The 25,368-nt window shown below is 40.1% G+C and overlaps 1 protein-coding gene across 20 annotated transcripts in view; it reads right to left on the bottom strand.

Annotated features, from left to right (window-relative positions):
• NEDD4L (NEDD4 like E3 ubiquitin protein ligase) overlaps positions 1-25,368 on the bottom strand; it is a 313,861-nt gene that overhangs the window by 24,380 nt on the left and 264,113 nt on the right. For 6 of the 20 annotated variants that reach the window (XM_033135693.1, XM_033135696.1, XM_033135699.1 and 3 more), the window contains 9 exons: positions 22,964-23,095; positions 22,337-22,456; positions 21,035-21,232; positions 15,299-15,376; positions 13,865-13,919; positions 13,707-13,760; positions 8,417-8,475; positions 4,614-4,616; positions 1,300-1,365 (listed from right to left, as the gene is read on the bottom strand). In XM_033135693.1, the coding sequence (XP_032991584.1) occupies positions 1,300-1,365; positions 4,614-4,616; positions 8,417-8,475; positions 13,707-13,760; positions 13,865-13,919; positions 15,299-15,376; positions 21,035-21,232; positions 22,337-22,456; positions 22,964-23,095 (765 nt within the window). The remainder of the gene's footprint in view (positions 1-1,299; positions 1,366-4,613; positions 4,617-8,416; positions 8,476-13,706; positions 13,761-13,864; positions 13,920-15,298; positions 15,377-21,034; positions 21,233-22,336; positions 22,457-22,963; positions 23,096-25,368) is intronic. The other 14 variants (XM_033135695.1, XM_033135698.1, XM_033135702.1 and 11 more) reach the window with 7 other exon arrangements.

The following is a 25,368-nucleotide window of genomic DNA, read 5'->3' as shown; positions in this document are numbered from 1 at the left end:
TTGCTGTGGGGAGTGGGACCCTGATTATCATGCCGAGTTGTGGGAAAGCATCCCAAAGGCCACAGCTAATACACGTCAACATAGAAAAGCACTTGACCGAAGTTGGGAGCAATTGCTTCCCAAACAAATGAGGGCCAGGGGCGGCCTTGCTATGAAAATGGATTTGCAGAGTCAGTTTTCAGGCAGAGGACAGCACAGTGCAGGTGCCATCGAGTAAGACAGGGCGATTATCTGCAAAGTCATCACTTGTTACTGGGGGGCATCCAGGTGACTCACAAGTAAACACGGATTTTGTGTTCAAATGTGAGTCCTTTCCAAAGTGGTTAGTCAAGAACGACCTAAATCAGGGTGTTGGAAGAGAGGACAGAGCCCCTGAGGGGGCGCTCTGGAGGCAGAGCCCGTGTCCCATGCATCTTTGCATCCCTGCTGCCTCATCCACAGCAGATGCCCAGAAAATGAGGCCTCAGTTGAGGGAGTGGAGCAGGGAGAGATGGCGATGGGGTACAAGCGAACTGGGATGATCTGAGTGGAGACAGATACCCTCCTGTCCCCAATGGGAAGAAGCCAAAAAACAGTGACTGGTGCGAAAACACCCAAAAATAACTGTGAATGCACAGACTGAGGAGCAAATGGGCAAAACCTATACCAAAGGGGTAAAATCAAAAAGTCAAACAGAAGGCGCAATGTTGAAAACTTGGGGGATGTGAGTCAGTACAAACTATAATACTGTAATTTAAAACACCGCCTGTCAAAACCTGATAGGGTTTTTAAGTTTTGTAAAAATCTGACAGTGTTTCCCAGTGAGAATTTTAATCTTAAAATTACACTTGGTCTTAATATACCCAACAGTAAAATTAAATATTATAAATTACATTTATGCTATAAATATAATTAAAATTATACATTTGAATTTAAAGGGAAGCACGTGAACATTTTTCTAACCAGGATCCAGGTTCTGTTAAATACAATGACAGCGATGGCTTCCACAGGCTTCTCGAGATTTTTTGACTACGTCCTGAATTATTTTATATCCCACAAAAATCATTTCTATCTTTTTATGTATTACATAAGAAATTACCCTTCGGGTGATTTGATATGTAATACTAGTTAATCTTCACTTACCATTTCTGTTAAAAAGAAAATTCAGATTGAAGATCCAGGTGGATCAAAGTGCAGTGAAAAAAGGAAGGTAATATTTTTAGTATACATATAAAAATAACAAACAAGTTGTTCTCACTGAAGTAACTCTGGTAGCTTACAAAGGACTAAAACAGCATTTTTGGAAGACATGTTACTCACGGGTTTCTTTAATTTCTTCCTAAAGTAGTCATATTTCTGCTTAAATTCTCTGGAGTAAGGAACAGCCTGGAAGATAAATTTATAAATTTAGATAATGTAAACAATATGCTTGAAATTTTATGTATACTGAGTGAACATTCAGAGAATTTCATGAATCATAAACCTTAAAATTTTCGTGCTCCACCTTACTGAAATTTACACAATGTCTACATAGCACATGGGAAAGTTCTAGAAATGATTAAAGCTACCTAGCATTGAATGGGACTTTCACCTCTGAAAACAACTATATTAATATTCAAGAAATCATTTAGGGATATGCTACATAAACTAAATACACTTTCCACATGACTTTTGACTTTTGTCTGAATAAGAGTCAGATAGGGTGTGATCTGTTTTTTTTTTTTTTTGCTGTAGTTGAGATAACAGTTATTAGCTATGATACTTTAACACACAACCCAAAATGACCTAAACTGCCATTCTGAAAAGACTGATCATGCTTTAAAAATCTTTAGGAGGAACTATAAGGAACAAAAAGGCATGTGAACTGATAACTCTTGTCAAGGAATATAGCATCAGATAGCATTCTGGAAAAGCCCTCCGTTGAGGAGCCAGAAGCTTTGCCCCTTACTAAGTAGTAAATAGTCTTGGGCAAGGACTTTTAAAATCTGGTATGCCTTATCTATGAAGAAGAGTAATGGCACCACAGGAGTGGGCTCAGTAACTGAGCTAACTACCATTACTCAAAAGTTCTAGAATCTCTTTAGGCAAAGTAATAACATTTTAACGTAGTCACTTAAATATTCTGTACTTGCTATGTTACAGTTTACAATATCTGAGTGCCAGAGCCCTGACTTCAGGCTATTGAAAAAGCTTACAATTTACTTATAAAGCAGAAAGGACTGGCCTTTACATACACAAGGACATAACGGTGACAGCCTCATACTCAGAACAACTCACTGCTTTTTAGTGAGTAGTGTAAACTGGGTAAGAATAGCTCTGCTGATATCATTTTGGGCTAAGTTAGTAAAATAAACTGATCCTTACTAAAACTGTCTCCAGTCTCCAAACCTTACACCTTCACCACGTTTATTCCCAACCAGAAAGAGGAGAAATGACCAACAAAAGCTTCCCTCTTTCATACTGCTTTAAGACACGCTCACACAAATAATTAAGCCAAAACAAAAACAAATAATCAGTCTTAAGAACATTCTAAAGACAATTTATACTACCTATGGTCTGTTCTTAGTTTTTAAACCAGTCTTCATTTGCTTTTCCACTAAACACTAGATTTGACCACATATTATATTTATTCTGGATAGCATTTAGTTTGACAAAATCACATTATGGATTCTGATTCTAGAAAAGGTAGAAATTTCATCAATATCTGGACAACCACCAACATAAGGAAAAGGATACACTGTTCTGACATAAGCTAATAAAGACCTTACCATGTTTTTTGCTCTTACCAATACTATATCCCCTAACAACTAGTATTTTCTATCTATTTTATTTATTCATTCTTTGGTGGTTCATTCAACAGCTATATCTTGAGCACCTACTCTGTGCCAGGCATTTTAGGTGCTAGGGAAATAATGGTCCATTCAAAGAGTTCTTTCCCTGTTCTCTCCTGGAGCTTACAAGCTATTATGAGCAATAGGTAATAAGAAATAAATAAATAAATAGTGGTAAACACTACAAGGAAAACATGATAGAGAGTTCCTAGGAGGCTATTTTATCTGAGGTAGTCAGGGAAGACAGCTCTGAGAAAGGGATATCTGAGTAGAAACCAGAGGGAACAAATTATGACAGGAACAGTGAGTGCAAAGTCTTGAGAAGGGAAAATGTTTCACTGGTGTTCTTAGCTATGATTCACTGTGATAAAGGGGAATTAAGTTAAATAAATTATTTGCGTTCAGTACTGCATGCCTAACTTTAAAGTTCTGACTTCTAGAATAGACTCTATTGCCAGCTACCTCTCCATGACGGAATTTCTTCACCGTTAAGCAAAAGTATTTGACAAGACAAACTTTAAAAACCTATGAGTCTCAGCAATTGTTTTGTTTTAATTCCCCCCCTCGAAAAATGTTGAAAAAAGGCTTAAACATTCATCATTGTGACTGCAACTTCAATAGTCTTAAATGACAAATTTCCCATGGAATATATTTCAAAATGCTGCCCCCATCCTGTGATATCCATTCCCCTGTCTGACTAGATGTGGGTGGCAATAAGATGCTGAGATATTTCTGGTCTTTCTTCTTCTGTAGAATGATGCATGAATGTTGAAAAATCATTATCCTCCTCCAGTACTTATCTTTTCTCTCTAGAGGTAGTTCTTAGGATGGAATAAGAAGAGTAGGTTTTTATATTCTCCCTGAAAAGATTTCAACAACAAAACAGGATGAAGACATCCATCAATGTAGCCTCTGAACAGAATTACGTGGATAGTGTATATCTTGTATTGGCCAAATTATTCTCTCTTGAAAATCTGGCATCTTTTTTTCTTACATACAATTTAACTTGTAAAATAAGCCTGCTTAAAAAATTAACATGTCTTAAAAAAATTAACATGTCTTTTGATTAAAGCCTTTTGGCTCAATATTAAATATGCTTTCTTTTTGGAGCTAAATGAAAGCCTGATTTATGGCGTAAGTTGGTTTTCAATGTTTCCATGTCATTACTGTCCAGTTGGTACTCGAGCTCTTTGGAGACACTGATGAGGACACACTGATGAGGCCAGCACATTGGGGCTCTAGTCCTGATTCCAAAGTTTTGGCAACACAATTACCTTTGTGATCTTTTGACAAATTGGGAATAATAACATCTTCACTAGCTTCCTATGGGGATTGCTGAGAGTTCAACTCAGCTGATTATAAAGTTCTCGCAAAAGTACAAAGTGTTATATAAGCATGAGATAGTATTCATTAGAGCAGCAAGTGTGGAGAGCAATTTATAAATGCTTTTAATGGTGATGTTTATTGTATAGAAAGCATATTGACTTACAGTAATGCTGCGCTGGGCTGATGTAGAAAGGGTTCCCTATCCCCTAATACATAGATATTTTTAAAACTTGGGAAAAAAGAGAAACTCTAGGTACCAGATAAGCAGAAAGACTCTAAAATAGAGAAATAAGTGGGCACTGGACCTACACATAGGTGTTTGGGCTTGGGTTTTAATGCTCACATGGGTCACAGAACTTGGCCGACAGTCTCTATGACCTGGGGAACCAAAACAGAATGCCCTGCTTAAAACTGACATCTGAAAAGGGGACAAGACAACTATACCCACTGGCCCAGGAAAGTTGCAAGGAAGCTTACCTTCTGTCCAGGACCATAAATGGAAGAAAAAGAAAAAGAAACAGACCTGTAATAAATTCATACTCCAAGCCTACACCAAAGTGGGTATGAGATGCATAATTATACTAATTGGGGATGAATGAACCCAAGCCAAGTAGTTAACAGTAAATACAGGTCAGAACTTATAAAAGCCCCATAGGGAAAAACAAAAAAAAATGAAGATGAGAACACACACACATACACACACATACATACACATACATACATACACATACATACATACACACACACAAATTATAAACTGAACTAGGCAATAAACTACCATTCAGGAGTGCCTACAGATATAGCAAGTGGGAAATTTTATGTTCCTGGGACCAGAGATAATAGAATAATCTGCAAAAGTCTGTTTAAGAATAATTAAAGAGTTGGAAGTATAAATTAAAAATAAATAAATAAATAAATAAATAAATAAATAAATAAATAAATAAATAAATAAATAAAACAGGACAGAACACTAACAACTAAAAAGACCAAGCAAATTTAAAAAGACCAAATAGAACTTTGAGCAATTAAACACAGCCACTGAAATAATAGACAAAATGAACTGACAAAGAGTAGACTATAAAAAGCTTAAGAAAGAATTAACTGGAAGAGCTGAGCCCATAATACAGCAGAGAGATGGAAAATATGAAAGCTAAGAGATAAGGAAGATACATGAGAAAGTGAATCAATTACCCAATAAAAGTTACTGATACAGATAATCCAAAAAAATGGGAAAGATGCACTATGTAAAGTAGTAATTGCTGAGAATTTTCCAAAATGGAGGAAAGACATGGTCCCCATATTGAAGAATCACAATGAGTCTAAAGCAGAATAAATAAAATGAAATCCACACTTATTTATTCATTAAATTTATTGGGGTGACATTGGTTAATGAAATTATATAGGTTTTGAGAAAGTCTACACGTGACAGCAAAATTGCAGAACATCAAAGACACAGAAAAATTCAAAATCCCCAGAGAAGAGACAGAGTTAACTACGCATACTAAAAAAGATAATTAGATCGATAACAAACTTCTCAGCATCAGTTAAGGTGACCAGAAGACATGAAAGAATATCTCCAAAGCACTGAAGAAAAAATAACTGTTAACCAAGAATTCTATAATGAGCTAAACTATCATTTACCAGAGAGGTCAAATAAGTCCTCTCAGACTAAATGTGTTTGCCACTCAGGCTCACTTAAATTGCTGCTAGAGCAGAGATTCTCAGAAGAGTGGGCATCAGAATCCCTGGGAGGGTTTGTTAAAACACAGATTGCTGGGTCGACTCCCAAAGTTGCTGGTTTTCAGTAGGTCTGGGATGTGACCCAAAGTTCGTATTTCTAACAAGTTTCTGGGTGACAGTGATGGTGCTAATCTGTAGACCACTCTTTGAGAACTATGAACTCGAGGTTATACTTCATTACGAAGAAATTTTAACCTAGAAAAAAGGAGATGCAAGAACCAGTGGTGGGCAAAGAAATCTGTTTGCACATACGTAAAATTAGGTAAGCATTAAGTGTTGGAAAAAAGATAAAATACTAATGATGATTTGGAAAGTTTAAGGACAAGGCAGTTTTAAAACACCACTGAACAATGTAAAATGGGAGTGGGAAGAATGGCACGCAAGTCTCCCAAAGTCCTATGTCATCCAGGAAAAGAATAGAGTGGTTAATTTTGACATTAAGTCAAAATTTTAATGTGAACACTAAGAGAACAATAATAGAAAATACAACTTCCAAGCAAGTATAGAAAATGAGAGAAAATAGAGAGCTCTACCCACCGAATAGAAGGTAAGAAAAAAAGAAAAGAAAAAACCATAGCAAGTTAAGAGATAGTAAAGATATCCTACGCAAATACTAATGAAGAGGAAGTGAATATAATGACTGACAAAGCCATTGTCACTGTGAGAGTTTGATATATTGTCTTGGTTGGATAAAACCCGCCAGGAAAAAAGTAGAAATGGAAATGGGTAATTTGAACACCACAGGACTGATCTAATGGGTGTTTAAAGAACTCTTCTATACCCAAGAAAGACAGAATATGCATTCTTTTCAAACACAAAAAGAACATTTACAAAAAATGGCCAAACTTCCAAGAAACTTTCAAATATCTGATAATCAATATTCCATAGACAATATTCTCTGACCACCGTGCAATAAAATTAGAAATCAAGAAGAAACAGACAGGCAAAAATTCTCCCATAGTCTTAGAAACGAAAAAGTCCATTCCAAGTAACATTTAAGTCAAGGAGAGAAATCATGGAAATTATCAAATATTTAGAATTGAAGGACAACAAAGGCCAGAGGGCTACACTAAGTTGACAGTTACCTAAATACACACTCTTATTAAAAGACATATCACTAATAATAATAAAAGAATAAACAAAGCTCTTTAGAAAACAAAGAAATAGAGATGCTTCTTGGGGGCAAATCTACCTGGATTTATGATGCTAAAGAGTTTTTAATAGTAATTAATGAGACTAAGAGCTTGAGTGAAAGTAGATGATCAACAAATCATAAAAATGTTTGAAAAAGCTTCAGAATGATCAAGTCAAAAGTCCTCTGCCAGTTGAAAACAGCATTGTTTCTTGAATTCATCTGTTTCTCATGATGGAGTACAGAAAATGCTATTCTACCAACTTATTGTGACTGTGACTGTATCCAAAAAAAGCCATAGTAGGAAGGCAGGTACTTATTAAGCTACACAGAGAAAGAGCAGCTGTCTGTTTTAGCTTAGGCATTACCAGCACTTTGTAATGTGTATCAAAGCAGCTGAACACATCCAATGAACAGGTCCAACAGACAACTCAAGGAATGTCAGGTATCAAGATGCATTTGTACTGTATCATTTAAGTCTTCAAATGGACCTGTCTTTATAATTCAGAACATAATTTGAACTGAATCAGATTAAAGTCATGAAATTAGTATTTGAAATATACCTATTGGCCTCTGAGCTCAGCACTCAATATAATAAATAAACTTGATTTCCTTTTGCTCCTCCAGTTTTTAAATTAATCCCAAATTGGCACTCTTCTGTGATCCCAGTACATTTTCTGTAATTCCAAATGATCTCCTCACACTCAGAAAACCACTGACAGAAGACGCTGGTGCATTCATTGCCCATGAGCATGGCCCCCTTCTACAGACTCCTCCCAGGTGTTTGATACCACGTGTCCGTTCTTGCCGAATGACCGGCGGGTTCGGTTTTTTAAGAGGGCACCATACCCAAGGCAGGACTGGTTCTTTACCCACCTGGCAAATACGAAGGGACTATGGGAGAGTTAGTGGGTCAGCAGAGATAAAGATTCTTAACTCTGCCAGCTCCAGAAGTTAGCGTCAACCTCCCCCAAACTTTTACAGATTTTTAGCACTGGAAGAGATTCAGAATACAGCTTAGATTTGTTAGCATGCATTAACTACCCTTGGCCGAAAGAAATGATAAAACGGTACAAATGTAAGGCTGGCTTTGCCTCACATGAAAAGGAAGGGAGGACATTTTGACTGTTACTCTCATAATCCACCCTTTTATAAAGGAGAAAAGGAAATGTTTAGTTTTGCTAACATTAACAAGTCATTTTCTTTCCCTTTATGATGAAAGCCCCATGAAAAGGCAAATGCAGCTGTACCTCACCCGGAAATTCCAGAAAGGAGGAGATGGGAATGATGGTAAACTATTCAATGACACCAGGCCCTTGGCACCAAGGTAAGCAGTGATATACAAGAAACGTGTGTTTAGATGCAACCAAAATATTATACTGATGATTCAGAACTTGAGAATACTGACCGGACCAGTAATAGCTGGGTTCTGCAATCTTGGGTCTTCCCACTGAGTAATTTTGCTATCTGAAAATTAATAGTTAAAAAAAAAAATCAAAATATTAGTTCAAATCTATTGTATATCAAAAATATTTTAGAAATAATCATTTCTGGTTTTTTCAAAAGCTGTCCAGTCTCCCACCCTGGGCCCCAAAGATAATAACTTAGTATTTCAGGGTTAGAAGAGAACGATACTCTATATGGCAAACCTCCTACATATTGTTTAGTTAAAAACACTCAATCAAAAATGCACGACTAAAGTAAAACCATCTACTTACACTGTTTTTGGCAAGCAATCTGCTGAAATTTCAATTATAAACCCCTGTTCTTTCAAGGATTTATAACTTGATCTTGATTTTCATTTAATTGAAAAAAGGCACAAAAAGTTTTAGTCCCCCAAAAGTTAACAAACACACAGGATTTTTTTTCTCATTTCAAATGCCTTTTTCTTTGCTTATGGTATTGAAAACCTGCTTTCAATTAACAATCCTACATTGAACAAATGAGTAATCCATTACATGTGTCACTCATATGCACACAACAATCAAAGCAGCTAAGGGAGTCCAAAAAATGAGAATTAGATATAGCAGAGGAAGATTCCAGAGAAAGGTTTCCCTTTAGCCAAGTTGGCAAGAAGTGGTTTTCTTTCTTCTAAATAGGTCAATGTTAACAAGATTGTTCAATGCCAAGATTGTTCAATGCCATTACTTCAATGGTATAGGTGGTTAACACACAACAGCCACCCTGGATCACTTGGGATTTATGACCTTGCGTAATTAAAAAGACATTACGGATTACTGTGTGTGTGTGTGTGTGTGTGTGTGTGTGTGTGTGTGTGTGTGTGTGGTGGGGACAGGAATGGACTTGCGTGAAAGTATGAGAAGGGTGGGTAGACTGGGGGAAAATGGGTTCTTGATGGAGATTCACAAAATCGAAGTTAAAAAAAAACAGGAATTATTTGTTTAAGGAAAGCATTGATTCTAATTATTTCCTGTATACTTTGTAAGTGGACTGATAAAAATAACAAATGTATTTGGTTTTAATGACCGTAACAGGAATTTTTCAAAGTCTGGTATTATACTTCTTTTAATGAAAGCAGAGGCAATGTTTTAAAATAAAGCTACCAAAGCACATGATTCTAGATTCGTGCTGGTGGAAAATTTACATGGACTGTTTCAACTGTTCTAGAGAACCCTAATGAAAGCAAAGGGCATTTTTGGGTCCCTTACCTTGAAAACAAGACTTTGGAAAATAGAAGTTGCTATTGTGATGGAGAACAATAGAAAAGAAAACCAAATAATGGAAACAGAACAAATGAGTAATAACTGCCTTGGACTGTAAGGAATGGGTATTGTCCTCAAAGCTCAAAATATACTAAATTGACAGCTCCCAAATCTTCAGTCTAGACCTGAACTTCAAGCTCCGACATCTGCACCTGGATTTCTACCTCAAACCCAACTCTATCAAAATTGGATCCATAATCTTCCAATACCAAAACTGTCCATGTAATCCTGTATTCCTCGTCAACAGTATTATAGTCCACTCGCTGTCCAAATTTGGAACCTGGACACATCCTTTATTCTCCTTCACCATTCACCTCCAGTGGTCACCCAACTGTCCCTGCCTCTCTCTGATAAAAGGCTTCTTTCTGGAGCACTCGTCTTTTCCCGGGACTATTCTCTAGCTTTCCCTGGCCTCAGTCTAGTCTCTGTTCAAAACTCCCTTTATGGCTCTGCCAAAAGGATCTTCTAAAGAAAAATTTGACCACTTTCACTTCCCTCTGGAAAATCCCTCAGGAGGTCTCTCCTGACTGCAGAAGGGACCCGCGTTTCGACACCTAGCTGACGCCTCTCACTGGAGCTATGCGCCATGCCTGCCTCCTCCGCACACTGGGCCATTTGCAACCTTGTCACCTTTCTCCGAACACGGCACCATCTGCACAACTTCGTACACCCGGACATGTCTTCTCTCTCCTGGAATCGCTCTTCACTGGGCATGCCTGGCTAATCTTACTTATCATTTGGGATCCATCTGAAAAGTAATCCATTCCGTAAGGGCCCAGCCAGTTAGCAAGCAGGTGCAGTCTTTGCCTCTTCTGCTTCTACATGAATAGTGATTCATTCCTTTAACACAACACTTAAAATACTTTCTGGAACTCCCTACTAGCACGAAAGTCCCTCAAGGACAGGGACTTTGTGTAATTCCTCCCTGCAGCCTTCTCTCCACCATTTCCCAGCAGGCAACAGGAGCCGAATATGTTATTTTTTTAATGACCGAAAGAAGCTGATGGTGAACTCCAAGTTCCTTTAAAATCGTCTAAGCTTTCAGAACTATACAAGTTTCTGCGTGGTTACAACAAAGATCAATTTTACAGCTAAGCATTGTCAATATATGAATGCATGGTGGCTAGTTTATCTACTTTTTTCCTATAACTTTTGAATCTTAACTTGCTGTTCATCTTTGAGATATTATATTTCAAACAGAGGGACAAGAATGAAGTAGAAGAATGAGAAACTCAGTCATTTTAGCTATTATTAACTGGTTTGATAAGGCTGTTGGCAGAAAAGACATTTAAGATAGGATTTCATAGCATCACTGGAATTTTCTTTTTTTTTTCTAGCTTTGTATCTATATACCTGTGGCCAAGTGCTCAGCTGCAGGGCATATCTGGTCTTTAAGAAGAATCACACAATTCCTAAGAGAGGTAGAAATTCAGTTGCAGGTATTCCCTTCGCCTTTTACACCAGGCTTGAGACATAGGAGCTGCTCAATAAATGTCAACCAAATGAATCAAGGCATCTAAATAGGAGATTAGCATTTAATTTCTCTTCTGAAATTAAATCTTTAAGATGGCTGAATATTATTAATCTTGAAAATGTCTAATTCTTAAGAATTTATGAAGCAGAAAATAAATAACAATTATTGAAAAGACAAGTGCATTGCTGTCTTTGTCACTCAGTGCACGGTCACCTGTCCCATCAATGTTGGAAGACAGGACGACTCTGAATAACTTACAAGCTGACTGCTTTCACAGTAAAATGGCATAAGTAAGGATGACCTTGTTTCTGTCCTATAGGCAGCAGGACAACAAAATGAGATGCTGAATTTTGCTAGAAATCAGAAATCTTCAAAAGAGGTTCACTTGCAAGGCAAGGAAATTCCTAAGTGTCACCTACCAGACCAGGTAATTAAACTCATTTTGGAGTATACCTATCAGCCTGATAAAAAGCCTCTTAAAAAGAGAGGTGCTCTGCACTTTTCAGAGACTGGATTTGGGGGGAAAGGCATATGAATTGAACTCTGTTTCATTGATATGTACCTCTTTATGGCTTTCCATTGAGTAAACCTTAACAAGTTAGGGAGAAATGCTATATTAACAGCTAACAGGATTCTCATAAACAGATCTTTTTCTTAGATAGTTTTGGGTCTAATGTACACTATGTCTGGTTAAGACAACCTTTCAGTGTGGTTAAGGCAAATTTTAATCTCTGCAAAGAGGAGCCTCCCATGGGCTCTTTGATCTGTCAAGACGAAGGAGGAATATCTGAGAGAAGAGCTTGGAGGGACTCTGCTGGACTGATTAGCAATAAGGAACTGCCCACTGACCAGGCAACTACCGACCGTCCGTCTCCTGCCTCCCAGCACATGGGCGCGGGGCAGGCCTGAGGTTGGACAGTGCTGCTGTTTCTCAGGGCAAATTCTTTCCGACCCAAAACATTAACTTCCTAAGACCTTCACCACTGACCGTCCATCAACCGACTTCGAGTCACCGCCTACCAAAGCACCTACTACATATTATACTAGGCACGCCATCAGAAAACTAGTCCACCCTTTTCATTATTTCTAATGTACAACAGGACGGCCCTTTTCCAGAGCGTTTCTCGTTTTTGGGTCCTTGCAGTACATTAGGAACATTCACGATGTTCTTTTCAGGTTGACCCAAAGATCAGATCACCAGCCAGAACACGGCTACAATGTTGTGTGACAGTGTCTGTGTGTAGCAGACCAAGGTTGCGTTACGGGTTAAGACCTTGTTTTAATAAAATGAGCGCTATGATTCGTCCCTCGCTTTGAAAACTGAAATTGGAATGCATAAAAAACCGAAAGAGAAACTTTTTTGTCTTTAATGGGAAAAAGGGGTATGAACCCCTTCTCCTATTTTAGCAATTTGTGCGAAGAAAATTATAAATAAATAGTGTATTAAGGAAAACACATATTTTGAAGCATTAATAGCAGCAATTTTATGCTCACTGTAAAATTTTGGGAAGTAGGCAAATCAGTATTTTTACTGGTGAAAGACAAAATCTAGGCCTATGGACCTTGACTTACGATACCTCAGTATGTTTAGGATGACTACTTTTGGTTTAACTCGGAATTGTTGGGATTCTTCCTTAATTCAATGTATTTATAATAACCCCTCAATCCTCTGTGCCTGAGAGCGAAGGTCTGTCTACGATGTACTCGACAGCTTAATAACACTTGGAAGAGGCACAAACCTAAGAGATAGTGCTAAGTCCTAGTCACGTGAGGATTCCTCAAAGGCAGCCATCCCAGCAATTGGCTCATCGATGTGCTTTACTAATCAGTGTGATGAGCTGAGAAAATGTGAGGCTGCGGAAACCTGATGCAGACTAACTGTTTGTGAACCAAACAACAACAAAGATCAAAACATTACTGACTTGCACGCCTGATTCGAACTTTAAACCTACCTAGAGATTTCTTTTTAATATACATTTTCAGAAATTTTAAGGGACATACAAATATGGAGAGCATGTCAATTCAAAAAAGAAAAAAACCAAAACAAAACACGGGCTAAAAGCAAACCTTTATTAGTTTAACTTTTAGTTGAAATGAGAAACCACGCATTTACTCATAGGTGCTGGAGAGCAAAGGTCTACAGCAAATATGCTATAATGTCAAGAAAAGAACTGCATATGTATTAGTGTGTGGGGTACAAGGAAACATGCTATGAATAGAAAATAAGTCAGAATGGGCATCTTGCCATAAGACCTGTGAAGGCAGTGTTTTAAAAAACTCATATGCTGCTTTAAGCATTGCGCACACATAGATTTTTGACTCAGTCATCACTTCTAATCTTATTTTCTATTACCAGAGTGTATTTATTAAAAAAAGCGCAAGAGGGGTCATAAACCAAAAAATACTTTTTTTAATTAAATAAAGTTAATAGGTCACAAGATCAATTTGGGTGAAAGCTTGATGGACTACTTTAAAGCAAACTTGGGATGAATGCACAGTACCGTATGAGGGCACTGATTCTCTGGTATCATTTTCTCCACATAACACCTGGCTGCCTAGACAAAGAGTAAAACGACAAAGCTTTCACTCTAATATTTGAGTTACCCTTCCACCTCCCTTTACCTGCAATCCCTGTGTGTCCATAACAGCGCCTACTTACTATGATCGATATAAAATGTTCGGCCATCCAAGTGAATCCTTTCTTCCCAACCAGGCTAGTTATCAGGGGAAAGAGAGAAAGAGAAAACAACATTAGCTAGCCATTCCAAAATCAAGGGCAAACAGAAGAAACTCTAGGGTACATTCTTACTCATCTCTTCTAGGGTACAGTTTTAACTTTAAGAATAAACTACAAACATTTCAAATTAACCCTTGACAACATCTAGCAACACAATTTATCACATGTCCCTCAATCTCAGATACATGCATTCACCGTATGAAGAACAGGGAACAGGGGTTGCTATTTCAAAAGTTTCAGAGAAAAATTTCAGCATCCATTAAAACAGCTGAGTTTGGGGTTCAAGAGCTCATTTAATAAACTAAACATTTAACTGAGTACTAGAGGGAGGAGGAAGGTTAATATGAAAATGTTAGAGACAGATGCTTTACTCATGTCATCAGGTGGTTGAGGAATCTAATATCTGTAATTCTCTGTTGTGAACTCTCTCTGTTCAAACTCGAGAACCAAACAGACTTGAATAATTTTTTCAAGAGAGGGCTGGTGCGCTCTCATTACCTGAACTGTGCCTACTTGCTACCTGAAACTCAGGAACCCAACTGGTCCAGACCACACGCAATCCTCACTTTTCTAAATTCACTCTCCAGACATTGTCTGGGCATCAAAACCCAGGAACCAAGCAGATGTAGAGAGTGAGGGATATTTGTATAACCTGATGAATAAAGATCGAGCCCCAACCTTCCTAGCTTCAAAATTTTGCCACAATATACTACACAGTAGGCAACAAAAGAAGGCTGAGTCTCCCCTTCTTCGTGCCACTGTAAGAATTTTTTATTGGGGGTGGGTTGAGGAGACTGCGTGGTGAAAATTTCATTCAAAATCCAATTTGGAGTAAATAGCTCAATCCCACTGAGGCCCCCAAAGAGAACACACAGATACAAACATTAGATTTATAAACAGTTATCAACCAGGAAGAAAAACTTCTAAAAAACATCTACAGGCTAAGTGACTTGTAAAAACCTCCTGTGATTACCTATGCCTTTTTCTTCCACTGTTTTTAATGTTTTTGTTTCTATGACTAAATAAGCATTATGGGTGGAACTTAGTGGTTGCTAAGTTACAAAATAAATGTGTGCTGCTTAAATTGTCACCTGTAAAGCATGCCTTTTACATCCTAGTTACAAGGTCTACCTTCTACCAGCACCTAGCAATTCAGAAACCTCTTTCATATGTACAGTTCATTATGTATGAAATGCATGTACTACTAGAATTCAGCCATATATCCAATTCTATTAAGAAATGAGACCAATGGGACTTGGAGCCTGGAGAAAAAGGTCACAGGGACCCTTCATCAACAATGGGCAGATGAATCAATAACCGTTTTCAGACGTGTCCACGTGTTTCCAGTGTACTCACAGGAAGAGGGCCAAGGTCATTGGGATTTAAAGGTGCCTTTGACCGCATATGTACTGGAAATTTCAGGCGTGGATCTTCCTGTAAGAAAAATGTAAAAGGCAGAAGGTGGTAAGAGTGACTGTGTGCAGTTACTGGCTCCTCCCCTTCCGGAGCTGTGTGTTCCAAGGCAACCAACCAGGTTGCCTGTGCATGGAGCTGCACTCCCGCCTGCACGGAGAAGTGGAGATCCCATCTTTGAACGGGGAACCTGGCTGACCATTTCTCAGAAAAAAGACGGCCCCCCTCCCGCCATCCTTCCCCCAACCTTGGTGAAAGAAGGAAGAAAGAATATTTAAATAAAAGGTTAACCATTTCCGGAAGACCTTAAGCAGGTGAAGAGAAAGAGGGTCCCAGCAGTGATGTTACTATGGAAACCAGAATGAAGGGTGACAGCAAAGAGGAGGCTCGCCTCCACAGAGAGGGAGTAGAGACAGTGGTTTGTAAGTCTCCTTATGGATCCGGAGCCCAGGAGCTCCCCGCTAGCCTCATACATTAGGAACAGTTAGCACTTGCGCTTCCTGCATCTCCCTTCTGCTCTTTCCTAAATGAAAGCAGAGAACCTGAATGTGGTCTGGCTGCCAAGTCCTGTGCTATCCTGGATGTAATCGGCCTCATCACAGCAAGTCATATGCCTGTACACAACTTTCCTGAGATCCTCGAGTTTTACAGATTAGATTCTCATTTATGTCCAAAAACTTAAAAGTTTGCAAAAGATTTTCCTTAAGGGATATGCTTCAAAAGATACCACAGAGAACCAACAAAAGAGACATACGTATTCTCACGTTTTCTGTCATGCTTCATAATTGACAAAGAACAGTGAGACATATGACACGATATTACAACCACCCTGTTTGGAGGTTGGGCGCATGGTCTCTGCTTCTTTAGATGAGGGAACTGAGTTTCACAGAGAATGAGAACATGCCCAGAGGTTCTGACCCTCACTTGTGTAGACCTGGGAGCTGCCTCTCACTAGTATAGACCCAATGAAAATGCAAGGTAACTGAGGGAATTCACATTTTAAACTCAAAAGACTAGAAAACAAATGATAAAACTCAGAATAATAAATTGTCAATCAAATATGCTGAAACGAAAAAAAAAATCCTTTAAAAATAACCCTTTACTTCAATTATATTAAAGCTTTTATTACTATCAAATGATTAAAACGCTTTATGCCTCAGTATTTTCCCATGTCAACCAGAAAATGAAATAATTGGTACAAACCTTGGGAAAAAAATAAAACTCACTTTGTGACTGTTAATGGTATGGGGTTTCCTTTGTGGACGATGAAAACATTCAATTGTATATTTTAAATGGGTGAATTGTAGATATGTGAATTATACCTTGATACTGTTGTTAAAAATTTTTCCACCCCTAATCAACAGTTTACCCATTAATATCACTGGATTACATATAACAAAGTGACAGATTTTTAGAATTGGCAAGAATAAAATAAAAACCACAAAAAATAAAATTAACCTTTGCTTTCTGTTAGCTATAGCAAACTTTTAATTGAAGAAATAAACCATGATAGTAGTTTATGATGGATATTGACCCTGAACCTCACTAATAAGTGTTTTTAAAGGATAACTAGAGGCATAAAATAGGTCTGTTATTCTGTAGCATACTGGAACACATACAGTGTAAACAGACATTCTGAGTAGGTTTAGAATTCAGAAAGTCCAAGCAGCTGATAATCTGGGGAACACTTGTGCTAGGTTATTCATGACAGAGGAAGAACTCAGAGCAGTGAACTGCAGAAAAGCTACCCACTCAATGCTAACTGTGAGCTGGGTCAACTAATGCCACAACCCCAGGGGGCCCTTGGGGACCCACAGAGCCCCGACCTTGCTAGGTTTAGAGAAAGCCTGAGACTGCTATTAATAATACATGAATGAAGAGAAGGGCTTCCGAATGCTACATGCAAGGCCAGTCTTACCTTGGAATCACACACACAGGCTACTGTGAAAGAGAATCGGCCCTTTTGGTAAAAAGCTGGTGATTTAAAGGAAATAAAAAACAAACAAAAAAAAAGAAGCTGAAATTAAAGTGCCGGGGGTGGGAGCTGGGGGAGGGGGCATGACGTATTAAAATAACTCGGTTGCATAGGTCTGCTATAATGGCTTTGCATGGACACCCAGAATTCATAGAACAGAGGGCTAGAGGCTCTTAGGGGTTGTATTATTTTACTACACCAACAAAAATAAAAATAATGGCAGTAGCTGCCATCCCTCAAGCTCTGAGGGCTAAGTCTAGTGGGTACACTGAACCCCTGACCAGTGAATTCCTGGAACAACCAAGGAGGCAGACACCCCCAAGCTGAGGGCACATGTGGAGGGCAGCCAAGGCCCCCATGTGAGTTATGGCAAATTTAGGGATCACAATAAGTTGGACCAGTAATGAGGTCTCCAATGATAGGAACACAAATGAATAAAATATGAAAAGCACATTTGGTTGTTTCTCCCTTTCCTCAGCATTGTAAGAGTGCTCTTACTATTTCACAATTATTTCAACGTTTCACAATTGCTTCCCTCAATTCAGTCGAAAGCGGTTTTAAACAGCATGCAAAGACCAACCTCTTTAAAAAACAAAAAAGGTTTCCTAGCAGAATCATTAAAAAAAAAATAAAAAATATACATGATATGGGAATGCTCGCTGGTTCAAACAACAACTGTGGTTTTCCGTCCTGGAAGAGATCAACAACCCTGCCGAGGCTACAGTGAGTTTTATTAGTTTAGACCCGGGTAGAAAAAGAAACCTGAAACTTAATTAAGGTATAATCTTTCTTGCTACAAAAATAAGCTGATGCTTTGTCTTGTAAAAGACATAAATATACTCTCACATACATGCTTCGAGTTGCTTCCTTAGCAGAAAGAATGGGCAAACTGAAGGCCTCCTGGAATCTCTCCTCAGTCACCTGGTGGCCTGACCAGCGCGGGGACAAGTGAGCCACTTGCTGGGAAGTCTGGCCACAAGGACTCCTCAGATGGACAGGGCTTGTCACTATCTCACAGGCTTACTGCCTCCTTCCAGGTGTTACTAAGGGACTGGGCACACCGCCGACAGGATTCGCTTTCAGGCTCGGGGGCTCAGACGCTCATCCAGACGGATTGCTGGCACACTGCTTTCATAGACGGCCATGCTTTATAAATAGACTTCAGAGGGAACTTGCCTCTGTCAATGTATGGAAGGGAATGTTGGCTTGAGTCTTCCCGCTTCTGGTGAGTGCAGGAACCAAGAGCACGGAGGTTAAGGGGGAAGGAGTGCTATTTTCATTATTCTTAACCTGTCCTACCAGTTTGTCTTCCTTTTTCTATTGTAACTCTCAAATCTAAGAAGAGCTACGCTGTCCGCTCTCTCTCTTTTAAAACAGAAGCAAACCCCAAACTGACTCAAAATAGATTTTAAGCTGAAAATTATCTTTCCAGTTCCCTCTACCCCTCCATTGTTTGTCAAAATGAACATGAACTGTAGAGCAGGCCTTCGAGAGTGAGCATTTTGTACAGGCCTTCGTTTAGAAGAGACAGCACAGCTGTGCCATGTAGCACCTCGGAGCTTAGTGAAGAAGAATAGTAACTTGTGGAATTTCCAGTTGTTACTTCAAGGATTTTCAACAATGGTAGCAGCAACAAAATGCTGCTTTCACAAATTAAAATTTTAAATCAGTAAATTAGCCAATAACAAGTATCTGGGTAAAAAGGGACAACTGGAAATTCAAACTGGGTTTCATTCAGCAACGATGCAGGCAATAAACAAAGCTAGTGCTATTTAAAATAAAATCCGCCCATCTGCAATTACACTGCAGTTGTGGCGTGAAAGGCTGTGAAAAGGTTAGGGGATTTGATTACTAAGCTAGTTCAAATTACTAAAATCATAGCTTATGTTGGCAAGCCACAGTGGCTCCATACACTAATCCATCTACTTTTACAATATTTATATCCCCTATTTCTGGAGCTCTCGTTTCTGGCAGAGGCTTTATAGAAATGGGTATACTAGCCGGACAACCGCAGGTTATATGTCAGTGAGAAAGAAAGACTTAAACACCGATCTCCATTAGTATATTTTCCCCAAAGCTGCCTATCTCTTACTCTCATCCTGCCCACAACCCTATAATACCATCTTCAGACTCAAAGGTGAGTCAAACAAAGCTAGCTACATGTTATTATATGCCTTAGAGGTAGTTAGGAGTTTAATGAATGTCACCAGGATCTAAATGATAACTTTTCTTGGCATTCCTTTACTTCAAAATAGGAAGAACTTTTTGAGTGGTTCTTACTAAGGGGTGTTTGGAAATATGTGGGGGTATTTTTGGTCACCACTATGGTGGAGTAGGGGGAGGAGGAACCAAAGACTAGCATTCTCGGGAAGGAACCAAAGATGTTAAGTGTCCTGCAAGAAAAAGCACAGTCACAGCCCTGGCCCAAATGCCGACACTGTCCTCATGGAGACGACAATGTCCTCATGATCCGTAGGATTGGACAGAGAGAGAGCCGTCTAAGGCCATCTTGCCCAATTCTCAGGGGACTGAATTAACATCACACCCTGGGCAAAGTATAAAAGACAGTCCAGGTCATTTTGGCCCGAGCCTCGTCGTTAACACAATACCGTTGTTCTATCAAGTGGACACACTCCTTGTCTTCACTAGAAATGGGAATTTAAAGCGTGTGTTCACTGTCAATCCAAAACCAAAGACTAGGGTCAACGACAACCACCAGAACGCACCCAGCTTTCACATAACATCAGCTCAAAGCAAGTAGCACAGATGCTAGAAGGACTGAGCGACACTGTGTACCCCGACCCTTGGATGGGGACCTGAGGGAGAGGAAGAAAAACAAACCTGTAGCATCAGAAATAGCCAGAAACAAGAAAACCAACTTCAGTTTAATCATAGGTCTAGAGGTCACACAGTACAAAAATACCACTGAGTTTTCAAAGAATTATAAGCTACATTATATAAGCACTACTGACTCAGCTAAAAAGAAAAAAATGAAGAGGAATATAAAGATATGCACATTCGCCTTTAACTAATCTCATCTTGCCCAAGTGAATACGATACACAGGTTCTTTCTCAGGTGTGACTCAGGGACTCATGGAAGAGCAGCATAAGAAAAACGAATTTTGACAAAATGTTCACAAATTTACAACCGAAGTCCTCCAGTTCATCTCCTAACTCACCATTAAAGGTATGAAATGTGACATAGATGTGAAAAATACTCATCGGAGGTGAATAGTAAAAACCAAAAGGACAAATCAAATAAAGATGGATAATATCAATCAAAAGGCAAAAAGACACTGATAAAAATTCTTTTTCAAAGGATTAGAATTTCTATTAGAATTCACATCATGAGATGTAAAGCAGTGACATCAAAATCCTAGCAATATGGAGCACTGCTTCCCCTCCCAACCCCTGCCCCAAATATGATAAATTGTCAAAACTAGAGCTTTCCAGAAGTGCTATGAAGAAAAGGCATCCAACCTGGCCCCAACACCAAAGCTGGCCTTTCACCTGGACCCACCGTCACCCGCTCCGACCAGCCCACACGCGCAGCATCTGGAAGCAGGCTGAGAAGACCCTTTGGAGGTAAGCTTCAGTGTCAGTGAAAGTCTTCTACAAGAACCATGAATAGGGAGTGAGGAAATGAAGGAATTAATGCCAGACCTCACGATGAAAATGGAGCCAAATAAAAGCAGCAGCCTTACCCACGTTGTAGTCTTTGAGTTATGGTCAATGAAGAAGGGCCGGCCGTTTGGCGCTATCCTCATCTCCCAGCCGGGTGGCAGGAAGCTCTGTGTGCCTTTGTGTTGTGGTTTGGGGGAGTTGTAAGGTGATGGCTGTGGGGACTGTGGATTGGAAAGGGTATCTTTCACAGCCCGGCGTATGGGTGAATCCTTGGCACCCTAAGAAATAACAATGAGCATTAGAACTCTTGTCAGGTGCTGTTCCAGATGTGTCAAAATGTACCTGGGTATCACGGAATGGTCCTCTTTGGAGAGGGGTGGGGGAAGCTCCTAAAAAACCTGTGTCTGTCATTCTTGTACTTCTGAATCAATCTAACTTGAACAGTTTTCTATTGGTTAAACACACAACCATATTAATCACTTATCATGACCATCCTTTGATTGCTACTGGGTATACATCAAAATACTGTTCTTTACTGAGCATTATGAATGGAGATTTTACACAGGGTGGAGAAAAATGTGCTCCTGCTCTTACTGAGCTCACAGTCTAAGAAATACTGCATTGGCAATTTGCAGAGCACTACAAGGAAAACCAGTATCGTTGCACGCAACCACCTGGAATTGCATCGTTACCCATGACATTTTTATCACAGTTTGGAAGAGCTATCATCCATTCCCATTTATCAGCATCTTAAGCCCAGGGCACAGAGAAACCTACAGCTCTCTCTAAGACACATTCATGTGTTGAACCTCGAATGCCTACTCTCTGGCTTCTCTGACTCTCTGGCACTTGTGACGTTAACGGGATGGCACTAAAACCACACAAACAGGACAGCAGAAGCAGATGCCCAGCAATGACTCAGAGATGCAAATATGCATCAGAAGCACATAGGCCCACACAATGACAGACCCTCAAGTCGAAAGGAAAAAAAAAAATGACCAAAGCCACAGCTGTGTTTTAAAACTCAATGTAAGCGTTGGGATTTGAAAGAGTTACTTTGCAAGTCTCATGAGGTAACAGGCCGTAAGGAGCGAAACACAACAAGAATGGAGAAAGTTCTGAAAAGAGGGGCCCACACGTCCAGCACAAGTCACCACGGACTCAGGCAAATGAGAATGAGAATCAGGTGAGAGTCCAGGGGTGAGAGCTGGGTGGCACAGAGAAGCACGGAGGAAGGCTGCACAAGAAAACCCTGCACCACAAACACAACGACTGACCGGAGACAGGAAAAGGGCTGTGAAACGAAGTCTGAGTTAAGAGAGAAGAGAGCACGAGCAGTCCCAGGACAGATGTGACCCCAGTTAGAGGAGTAGCCTTCTCACCTCCAGTGGGGCAGATAAAGTTACTGTTGGCGAACTGAGGCTACGAGGCCGGCGGATCTGAGGCTCGATTAGGTGGTTGTTACTGTTTGTGGCGGGTCCACGAGCAGCGTCTTCTGCCAGCTGCGTTGGAGGCAAAAACAAGTTAGCTTCACAGGAGGACCTCCCTGTATGTGGGACTAGGAGTGTGGACCCAAACCACCACACAGCCAGCCATGACAAGAGCTCTGGCCTATTGAAAGCATGGAGGAAATGATTTAACACAATAATGGGGGAAAGGATGGGAAGCACCTCCATAAGAAATAAAAGTGAATCCCTAGCCCCAGCACAGACACTCGTCTGGGGGGCGGGGAGGGAGTGTCAGAGAAGCTACGCACTGTAACAGGCTCTTACTTGGAAAATAACTTTCCCGGGATATTTTAAAATGATATCTAAGGACAGACCACGTTGGGGACCACGTGCTTCCTTAGGCAAGTATTATGCTTCACATACTGCATTTTCCTCGTGAGAAACGATTTCTGAAACATGGGTTCTCTAGCACAACACATACACATCAGGAACATGGAGCGCATGTACATTTCAGCTTCATTTCTGCTGCTGCAATTTCAAGTTGCATGGCGATCTGCGTACCTGCATGATAGGCCGAGTCCAAGTGGTGGTTCGATTGTTATGATTGACATAGTATGTGCGTCCCTTAGCATCTTTTCTTTCTTCCCAGCCTGAAGGTAGGCCCGGCGTTGTATGTACATAGGCCACTGATGGCTGTTTGTGTAAGAAATCATTATTATTTAATAGCTTGCATTTCTTTTCTGATCAGTTTCATACAGTAATGTACATCCAGAGAATTCTTTTTCTTTTTTTCCCTAGACAAAGTAAGTTAATTCTATTTGTACAGAAAACATTAGCGTCTGGAAAGCAACCAATAGATTGCCAGTAGCTTCACGTCTACTGTGAAATGAACCGTGCACAGCTGGGGAGTCCAAAATCTTACAGAACTCAGTTCTAAGGCCCCGAAGGCTTCGATAAAAAAGGGTCGTTGCTAATGTGATCATCAGGAAAGACCAAATTACAAGAATATGTTTTCGTTCCTAAATTTTACCATCAAACCACGTCGAGCTTAAAGGTATTTCCGACTGTCAGGTGTCACTGTCTGTGAGAGGAACGCTCTGAATATTTTTGCCTCAGTATAGCTGCCACAGGGATCCTCTTCCCTTATTCCTAAATTCATCTGCTTAGGGCCCTTACGTTTTATCTTTCATGGGAAAAAATATACAGTCTTTTCTCTAAGAAGCCGGCATTCACGCCAGGGGCACATAATCAAGAGAACCAACCAACACACCTCACAGCCCCAGCTCAGGAAGCCACCTGGCAATCTGAGAAGAGGATTCCCAAGGAGCCTGATAGCTGAGGCTGTCTTTACCCTGTCTGCCCACGAGAAGGCTGTCTCTTTAAAGGGTGAAGGCGGCACAGGCAGCTTCCAGGTTTCGAGACATGTCCAGTATAGCGTGACTATATCTGGATAGTCTAAATTAAATCGAAAAAGGATTCCTGAGACACTTGGACATGTGAGAAGCAGTATGAGAAATGTGGCTCGGGTGGAGAAATACTGGAGTAGCAAGGATGTTTCAGTGACTCGTGGAGGCAATGAGGTGGACATCTGAGGTCAGTGCTGTCCCAGGAGGAATTCCTGGGTGTGGATGCTGCCTATAAGAGAGGTGTAACTGGGAGAGGGGTGCTACTCGAAGGGGGGATCTTAGAAACAAGAAGCCAACCATGACTCCCCAAGCTCCCAGAAGAAAGTATAAGCAGCAAGAGGCCAAACATTAGGAATCATCCCCTATATGAGATTAGAAGGAAAGCACTTCTGTCTGGGTATCATCTTCCCTAATGAGGATCTGCTGACCCTCCAGATGTTTTACCAGCTGTAATTTCCTTGGGATTAGGCCGAGGATGTACATCTCGTAGCCCTGCTACTCCCTGTGCTCATCCCACCTTTTGGGTTCACTATCAACAATGTGCTGTGGCAGAGACGGTCACCTCAGAGGGTCCCCAGTCCGCGGCAAGACCCTGAATCAGAAAGCACAATTGAGGAGGCTGCCATGTCCTTTGGGGACTTCAGTTAACAAGGCTAAATATTTGACTTCATGAGCTCAACAGCACATTCCAGAAAAAAAACTGAGGCTATGAAGCAGCTGCCTCAATGGATATTTCTAAAATGTTTATGAGGCAAGGCAAGATTATTTGTAACAAAACTGTCTGCTAAAACCGCAGCAACTATTTCCTTGACATTTTTCTAGATCTGACGGCCCCATAATAGTAATTACAAGACTCTGACCACATAGCGTCCTGGATCTCGGTGTGTGGATTCAACAAGAGCAGAAGAAACACCAACATGCAGGCTGGATCCTTCCAGGAATACTTAAGACAGATGAATTCATCTATAGCCTGAAGCTCTTTCCTCCCTCACCCTCTAGCTACGGCACCAATACAACAGAGCGACCGCCAGGCTTCTTTTTATCTGGGCACTATGAGGATGGACTCTGCTAAGCCAACTCAGAGCCCAAGGTGTAACCTAAGTTAGTGGTCAATCTGACGTTTTGGCAAACTACGTGCTATCAAGCTTTGACCTACTATTGCTTATATGATGACCAAAAACGCTTTGGCTAAATGGAGTATTAAATGAACCTGGCCGCTTTTCCTCCTCCCTGTTATTTTTTTGGGAGAGGCAATGAGATATGCCCTCACAAAACTCCATTCTGGAAACCTTAAGGACAGTTTTACAGTTACAGCATCTCTGGAAAAGATATTTATGAGGAGACAGATAAACTAAAATAACTTGGATGTGTCGTGGATCATCTCAGAATCGAGATCTAAAGCTGTATGACTTCTTAAGCAGGATTCCAGCAACCAGGTTCCTTTCGCAGATCCCCAGTTACCAGGACTAATCAGTTTATGGACAATTAGGAGTGTAGCGGAGAACACTGAACGTGACTAAAATGTTCATTCTACCTTGTATTGAGAACTGAACTGGCAAC

The sequence above is a fragment of the Rhinolophus ferrumequinum genome, chromosome 19 (genome assembly GCF_004115265.2).
Source record: "Rhinolophus ferrumequinum isolate MPI-CBG mRhiFer1 chromosome 19, mRhiFer1_v1.p, whole genome shotgun sequence".
Classification (NCBI taxonomy): Eukaryota; Metazoa; Chordata; class Mammalia; order Chiroptera; family Rhinolophidae; genus Rhinolophus; species Rhinolophus ferrumequinum.
The sequence above is the reverse complement of the archived record's forward strand: the minus strand, read 5'-3'. Positions and strand labels throughout refer to the sequence as shown.